Source organism: Sinohyriopsis cumingii, chromosome 5 (assembly GCF_028554795.1).
Source record: "Sinohyriopsis cumingii isolate HCF-2022 chromosome 5, ASM2855479v2, whole genome shotgun sequence".
Lineage (NCBI taxonomy): Eukaryota > Metazoa > Mollusca > Bivalvia > Unionida > Unionidae > Sinohyriopsis > Sinohyriopsis cumingii.
The window spans coordinates 14526218-14535656 of NC_142965.1; the positions used below are offsets into that span (position 1 = coordinate 14526218).

General features: G+C 34.4%; 1 protein-coding gene across 1 annotated transcript; it reads left to right on the forward strand.

Annotated features, from left to right (window-relative positions):
* Positions 1-2535: 2535 nt before the first annotated feature.
* Positions 2536-8691, forward strand: LOC149798674 (uncharacterized). The gene is made up of 2 exons (XM_089957517.1): positions 2536-2751; positions 5135-8691. Exon 2 carries the CDS (start codon positions 5309-5311, stop codon positions 7775-7777), a length of 2469 nt encoding a protein of 822 aa, XP_089813643.1. The 5' UTR covers positions 2536-2751; positions 5135-5308; the 3' UTR covers positions 7778-8691.
* Positions 8692-9439: the final 748 nt, after the last annotated feature.

Here is a 9439-nt window from a genome sequence, read left to right on the forward strand (position 1 = left end):
ACAATCAACTTATGCAAAGGTGATTGTGAATAGCCACAAAAGGAATATAACTACATTTCTTAGCGGACACACTCGGCAGCGATGTGAGGAGTTTATTCTCTATGTAAATACGCAGCTGCCTGAATAAAATCTGAACTCCATTTAAAAGGCAAATATATGTATTTTATGTGATATAAATAAAATATATGTATATTATGTACGCTGTATCAATGATACAATGATACAATGATACTCGTTGTATAAATTTTTCATGAAAGGAAACTCGGCAAGCCCCGTTTCCTTTTAACGAAACATTTATTCATCTCGTGGTACATACTACACACGCACACACACACACATATGTGTGTGTGTGTGTTTGGTGGGTGGGTGGGTGTTTTGAATTTATATGAAACAAAATAGGGTATACACGAATAAGTCATCTTTAAAAGTAATTTTATATTTCATATTTACAACGGTATCAAATACAATGAAACAGTTCAAAGAAAAAGTCTGGGTGACAAACTATGAAAATTGCTCTTCATTAAAATTTACATAGTGTAATTCTCACGTTCCTTAAAACTCAAAAAAATATTTAACAGTCCTGGTTTTACTTGAAAATATTTTCTTTGTTTGAGACTTAGTATGCGTAGAACGCTTGATCAGATTTCCAAAGAAAATTATTCCAATAAAATAATTTTCACATCAAAAGCACACTTATTTATAGTTTCATCCAAATTTCTCTGTCTACTCGTATTTTACTTCATTTTCGTTTTTGAACAGTAATAATGCTAAACATAGGTAATTAGCGAAGCGGCATTTTTGGCTGGAAAATATGAATATTTCGTGACGTTTCTTTCAATGTTATACACTCTTATGCAACTGTTGTTACAGAAATAATTTCATACGACATTGTAAGCTTGGTAGGAGATTTACGTTACGGATTTTGTGTTGTATTTATTTGATTTTATTTCCTTATTTAATTGATGTTGTCAATTTTACAAGCTATTAACGTTTCATTGTTCTTCCTTCCTTATATGGCTGTGCATGCATTCATGTATGTTTCTGTTTTTGTATTCATCCCGTTTCTCACTTAAGTATCATTTCACTATCTTATGTACAAACTATCTCCCTAAGTCTAGCTAATTGTTTTCTCTTTCACTCTTAGATACCTTATTTTATGTGCAAACTATATCGCTAAGAGTAACTAATTCTTTCAATTCAAAAAATTTACTTTAGGGTTCTATGAATATTTTGCTTTGAAATCTGTTTAGCATTACAAATATATGTATCCATATTTTTCATATATTTATGTATGCATGTATGTATGTATGTATGTATGTATGTATATATGTACGTATGTATGTATGTACGTATGTTGTATTGACGAACCAAGCAGTCTCTCGTTACTTATTTATTGCAAGGCAGAAGTGAAAGCGTTCAGTATGAATTGTGTGTACAAAATAGTATTCTGGGCCATAAGAACCCTTTTGGCTCTCATCATTATACAATGGGAAGCCAATTATGACCTGGGTACAGGGGCCCCGTGTGGCCGAGTGGTCTAAAGCGCTCACCGTTCCGGATCACTGCCATCTCACTTCTGTTTGCGTGGGTTCGAGTCCAAGGCTCGGCTAGCGTGGGTACGTGGGAAAGCCTGCCAGTAGCTTTTCTTGGGTCGGTGGTTCTTCCCTGGGTTTTCCAGGGTTCTTCCTCCACCAGTTATACTGGAAGCCATATATAGCCTATATTGTGCTGAAAAATGGCGTTATACCCTTGAACAATGACCTGAATACAAGAACAAAACCTATACCACGGTTACTAAATTCTAAGTAGCAAGAGGGCTCCATAAGCATTCACTAAAATAAATTGAATTTATAATAACAACTAACCCCACAAGTACACACCTAAGGTAAGTAAAAGTCGTATTTGTATTAATTATTAAAAATGATTAAGGGCATTTTATGTGTATTAGCGTCTTACGTGCATATTAAAACCTTGTAATCTTGATGTTGATTACATAAAATAAATGCCTAGGTGCTTTGTTTATTCAGAGTAGGTGCATGGAAAGAGTCAGTGTATGTATATTATTTATATATAAAGATGGACGTGTGAAAGTCAGTCATATAATGGGTCATTTGCTATTCTTATTTGAACAAATATAATAAACCGCGTTCAAGATCATATCGCCAATGAGAGCTTCAGTTGAACCATTGTTGTAAAATAAAATAAAACACAATAAGGATCACTTCCGCTGATTTTGGTACTTGACGTTTCAATCTTATATATCTTCCAATATTTTACACCTAAATTGTGATGTATAACATTGTCACGTTTGTATGCATATGTGATGCATGTATGTGTGAGTATCAGCGGCGATGAATCTGTCAATCAATTATCATGTGTGTTGCTTTCTTTTTATCTCTCAGTTTATTTATCTCTGTGTGCGCGTAGTGTCGTAGCTTTTCTAAAAGAAAAGATATAGAACTCACATGTGGATCAATACGTTGAAAGTGGGGGGGGGAGCGGGCGGGTTGGAATTATGCTATTGTTTAGCGTCCTTTCTATTTTAGATGCGAATATAAGACATGGCTTTGTAATGAGGAAGCGAGAAAAGTCACGAGGCATGTTTTTCCAAAATGATCAAGGGCATAAAAAAAGCTTCACGCATTTCCTATTTCACATTAAGTTTGAATTTACATACTTACTTATCAATAATGTATCTCCGAGCACATATAGGTCTTCCTCTTCACACGAAAAAGTGACTCGCATAAAACGGTATGTATTATTTTAGTATTTTGCATATATATATATATATATATATATATATATATATATATATATATATATATATATATATATATATATATGCGTGTGTGTGTGTGTAGTCTCTCATTTGTTATCATTCTGTAATTGACTTGTAATATTTTATCGTAAAGATTTCAAATGTAATTTTCTTGACTTTCTTGTTTCTGACTGTTATATATTGCGATAAAGTTTAGGTAATAATTTCCCCTTTCATTGCAAAGTTGCAAGTCGTGAATATTTCATTCTTTGGCAATAATCAACGATTTCCTTAAAAACATATATTTTTTACCAAATGAGTTCAGTTGGGATGGGTTATAAACCATTATCTCTTTAGCATATATAGGGCTTACACTGTGTCTTTCTTTATGAAGTACATATACTATTTGCGTACTATCACAATCTTAAAAAACAACAATTAACTTGATACAACTGAAATGTAACAAAGACCCTGCCAGCCATACTATACTTTAGCTGTGTTTCATTGGACACATGTTTATAGAGAACTTTAAAGAATGCATCATATGGATATAGACAGAGTTTCTTCAATGCCTTAATAACGCCAGCGTCGGAAATATAAGTGGAGCTTTCGAAGACCACTGTTTGCATCCGCATTTCGTTGGATGACAAATTCTTGGCGTAAACTAGGAATGGGATTTAAATGGCATAGATGTCTATTATAGCCATTTTTGACGAAGAAAATCAACTCCATCCCCACTGACTTCTGTACTTAACCTCCGCTTGAGGAGCTAGTCTATATCAAACTAAGAAAATAAACGAATTTTGGTAATATTAAACTTATATGAAAGGGATTTGATATACGGATCGGTTTTGGTTTGGTTTGCATTGGTAATTTAAGGCAACCAAACGCAAGAGGATTTTATTTTATTTTCAGTGCCAAGACGATTTTAACAAAGTACCTTGATACATGCCACTGTAGCTGACAATTGCCCTTCAGCCCTCAAATCCAGCACGCGAACCATCTACTGATTGGATTTAGGCCTGATTGAGAAAAAAACAGCCTACCAATTAACTGAACAAATTGCAGCCTGCTCCTACTGAACATTATTTTCAGAGAATACATTCGATGAACAAGTATTGTTTAAACACAGCGGTACCGGATTAAGGCCTGCCTCGGTCCTAAGTACTGAAAATAGTATGGTACCTCCCCTCCTACAAAATGTGAGACTAGAAAAGAAAACCACACTATTAAAAGCTAAAATGGTGGGGAAATACCATTATTGTCATCATTTCAAATCAAAATACTCGTACATGCAGATCGAAATGATCATATAAAATTCATACAGTTTTATCGTCAACAATTAATTTGAATTTTTTGTGGTGGGCTGATGTCCTAAGCTGGTGATTTGTGTGCTTATTGGGTAATCCGGTAATAATCCCAATGAAAGTCACATACTGAAACAAGATGAGACGCATATCGACAAAGTAAATTACACATTACAAACCTTTAAAACACATAATGCATGCGTTCCGTATCTAGTGTAATGTCGCCACTCGAACAAGGAAAGAGACTTTCCATACAGTAAAAGAAAATAACCGTAACGTTGTTATTGTCTGCACGCTATGTATCCTATTAGAATCAGAGAAACAAGTAACAGGCACTTCTATAAACACGAACACTCACAAACGTCACGATACTATGCTCAAAATCATATTTAAATATGAGACTTTCAGATAGTGATGATAGAGTTATTGATGATAGAGTTCAGATATTGATGACTGAGTTCAGATATTGATGACAGAGTTCGGATATTGATGACAGAGTTCAGATATTGATGACAGAATTCAGATATTGATCATAGAGTTCATTGACAAATTATACAACAACGATATACATACTTTAATTCTAATCATTTCAGTTTTGTTGCAATATAGATAGAACCTCCTACGTATCTGCAATACATGCTGTATCAATTTTATTTAACTGAATAAAATTATTAGCTTTTCAAATTTACATCACAGAGATATAATGACAATTTCGTAAGTTTTGGTGAGTTCACAGATAATTTATACCTTTTCCGTGGTCCAAATTATTTCAGTTTAAACCCAGATCGATAGGCCCAGATCGATCGATTAACGCCAGATCGATAGGCCCACTTAAGCTTCGTCCCACATATAGATAACTTTATCATAGCAAAAAATTCGAAACAAAACCACAGAATAAAACTTGGTTGTATTATCAGCCAAAATATAAGAACATGAAATTCAATAAACGTAACGAATGACAAACTATGTGTGAAATACATTTATGGTACAGTTTTGTACTTAGTAGTTTGACGTATCCTCCAAATATTATGTACACAACACAAGATTGTTTTTTTTTTTTCTGCTTCAGAGCCTTCGTCTCACAGGTGAAATACCATATGGCTTGTAAGGAATCTAGTCAGGGAGTATTGGTTGTCCACTTCAGCTGTCATTGAACATTTGCAACATATAGATGACCATAATAAAGGATCTGCAAGCAAATATCAAACGTACGTTGTAGAGAAAACTGAAATACAAAATCACAATGCTTGTCTTGATTATTCTGCTTTGTGCTGTCAAAACTTCAAGGTTCATTTACGGACAGACTGTTACAGATACAAAACAAAGTTATAACAGTGATATACTTAGCAAAGATGCTACGCTGACGAATGTTATACTTAGCAAAGATGCTACGCTGACGAATGTTTCCGTGTGTACAATGCAAGTTGAATCATTCACTGGTATTTATTTGGAGCACTGGATAGGAGAACTAAAGACACATTTTGTACACTACACATTGATATTCAACAATACTAGAGTCATCAATGCACTTCCAACGGTAATTAGACCATTAAAATGGGTTTGGACCTATCACCCGCCAAAGAGTGTTATCCCCTACCTAAACTGGCCAGTTGATTTTCCGATACTGTCATTCGGTCTTCTATGCGCTAAATGCCTCGATAGGGAAGTTTTAATCTATATCAACGTTATGCCATCGAATTGTACGATTGTGCCAGGACACCAGAACACGTCCTTGTCTATAGCTACTGCTCTAAATGAGATGACACAAACATATCTAGTTCAATTCCACGCAAGCTATAATTACAGTTACTGGTGTTATCTGTCCGAAATACCGGGTGTCAGGGACACTTTAGCATATAAGTTTGCCCTGTACTTCAATTACCCAGTAGATTTCTTGAGATACAAATGCTGTATTTCTTCATTTAACTACTCTAAGGACACAGTCGAAGTTTCTTGTCCGGAGGAAATGAAAGAAAATTGGCGTGGAAGCTCACTTGGGCCTTATGCAGTTGGACTGGTTATTCTTTGCTACTGCCCCTTGATACTCTGTCGCTGGGGCGATATAATGGCTGAAACTGGACGGACGATTCCTTCAGAAAATCAGTTTGAGGATTTAGACGAGTCGGATAAGGGACAATGGATATACCTTGATGGACATGCTCCCATTTCATTGACAAATTTGTTATGTAATTTGTGTGACTTGGGTTGGAAACATCCAGTAGCTGTTTCCCGTTTAAGACGCGTGACGTTTGTGTTATTTAGTCCCATTATAATTTTTCTGCAATTTCTGCTCTACAGCACTTATCAAAGCGATATGACACTTGACCTGATTGATCATGGAGTTCCTATGGGCTTTCTGAGTATGTTAGGTGGAATTGAGAAAAGCAAAAGGCTCTTTGTGCCTATGCTTGGAGGACCTTACTGTTTATTATTCGTGTACTATATTACTGGTTTCATCTTTCTCGTAGTTCCCCGCAATCTTGGTGATCTTATCCAAAGAGGAGCAGTTGATTCAAAGTATGCTGGATTGTCTCCCCTTGTTTTATGCACAGACCGTATAGAGGAAATATCGATGGTTCCGGTTAATCAGTACAATGGTTACAAAAGGCTTTCAATGTTAATTTTAGCTCGTTTCTATCTTACTATGATGCCTAGGTTCTGGCTGGATGCAGTCTTTATAGTCTGTCGCAGGGTCAAAAATCACATAGATATCCTAATTATGTACTTGCCTAAGCCAATAGTTATCGTATTATCTTGTGTCATGATTCCTTTATATTTAATCTTTGGATTAATAGAAATATGTTTCTCTTTGATATATTACAACATCCCAATAATCTGGTTTTTGCTTGTGGTGATCAATGGGTTCATGTCTAGAGCAACAGCATGTATTGAAACTCAGAGTCCGTTGAATATGTCCCCTTTTGGCCTACTCATCTCTCGAATTGCACTGTATACACTATTTGGGCCACTTTTGTTGTATTTTGTGTATGCATGTTTTGCAATATACCTCACGAGTTTCACAATTATTGGCGAAATAATTGTCTTTCTCTTTTATGCACTAGTTCTCTTTCCAGCAACATCATTTGGTTACTTGTTTTTTGGAGGAGCTCTTTTGTACTATATATTTAAGCTTCTGAGAGGTATTGGGGATGTTTACTATGAGTTATTATCTGACCTCGTTCAAATATGCACCAATCATGATCTGGAACACACTATTCCTATGCTACTGAACTCAACATCATTGATTGAGGCGCAGCCTGGAATACATATAACTGCCTTTCTGCTGAATAATAGAACTTTAAATTTAACTGAGCAGCAAAGAAACATTATTCATACCCCAGCAAACGCTATAGTCAGGAAGTACGTTCATTACGACGATCATATTCCAGGAATTTCTAGACGTCTCTTCAACTTTGTCGTCCGAAAATGCAAGCCAGTTCATACAACTGTTTTCCAGGCATTCTTTAAAATTGGACTGATTGTTATGTTCGTAATTGGTGCCACGAGACTCTCTATGAAATCTAACGGAATGTCTTCACAATACAGTGAAATCATGCACGCGCTTTTTGTTGTTGTAATTGGAGCTTTTCCACGGATGCTGGAGATAACTCTGTCCCAAACTGATAAGGCAGTGCAAAAGGAAATTCATCTAAGGATGCTGGTGATGTTGATACAAGAGTATAATCAATATAAAATGGAATCAAGGACATAATTCAGTCTTGCGGAATTTCATAAATCAAAGGTAGCATAAAATATAATGCGGAGGACTTCCGAAACGTGTCATCTAACAATTCCTTTACTATTAAATAATCATCAACAATATTGTATCAACGTGGATCGATCATTCACAAAGATGTTTGAGAATACGAATTGGCGCAACTCAACTTCATTTAGACTTAATGTATATCAATAATATATGGTAGAAAGATCCAATTAGTCGACCACCAGACTGGCGTATTTATCAGTCTTGATTCCAAAGTGACAAATAAATAATTCAGATCAGTGATATCTTGCCATATTGCAAGAAAACAAATAAAGTTATTACAGTTATATTTTGACTCTTGTTCGAGTGTGCATGGCGATACACGACAAAAGAACTCGAACCAACTTTAAATATAAACTATTTGTATAATGTATTTTAGAAAGAGGACAATGTGCACAATCGAAATGGTTTTATGTTGCAGGTAAAATAATTATTAAACCTCGTTAACCTTTACATTTGCACGTCTGAAACGCATTGGGTTTGTAACAAATCATACATTTGGAACTGGTACCGATATTTTCATATGTTGATTCAAATACTAGCATTCCATCTATATCTCAAGGTAGTCGTTTAAAGAATTTGTCACTTCTGAACTGATTATATGAATCTGTATGTGCAAAATTCGCTAATTGTTTATAATTCTAGAGACGAATACGAGACATTAGCAACTACACGTGGACATACAGTGTGTGTATGTTTATGTTTGACGGTTAACATAGAACATATATGGTTTTATTACTATGAGACAATGAAAGCACGCTGATATGAATGAAGATTTTAATATGCTAAATAGTACTTAGCGATTGAATAACACACACACACAGATATATATATATATATATATATATATATATATATATATATATATATATATATATATATATATATATATATATATATATATATATATATATATATATATATATATATATATATATATATATACATACATACATACATACATACATACATACATACTTTGGCATCAAATCGCCGACAAACTTTAGGTATCATATGCAAAGAAGAGGTTATGATAAAAGCACTGGCATCCATCACACACATTACAAGATTCATTTCAAGTCAGCGAATAAGAGTGTATGAGTGTTTTCGTCTACCAGTCTAACCAGAAAAGTATAGTAATTTAGCACGCACACAAATTAACATTACGGTATCTCTGAATGAAATTGGTGGTAGCAAGAGAAACAACCTCATATAGTACAGAATTTCTTTACTCCCTCTACCACAGACAAATTAATTTGTTGTCTGTGTTATATGTTGTACCAGTTTTAGACACGTTTACATACAACATAAATTTTAGAAGCACTGAATTTGTAAAACAGATTTCTAACGGAGAACATTGTGGAATTTTGTGCATTTTGTATCCAACGGCTGTCTATAAAATTATGTTATAAATTAACACGCATTGCATGCTTCAAAATATTTGACTTTTACAAAGTGAATTAGATAATTGTGATTATTAAATTAAAATGACAAATGAGACTTATGTTAATAAATTCTTTATTGTTACGACTCTATTGACATATACTAAGTAACAGAAAGATGCAAAACCAACAAGTTTTGTAAACTTAAAAACTCATTTAGTTATCAAAA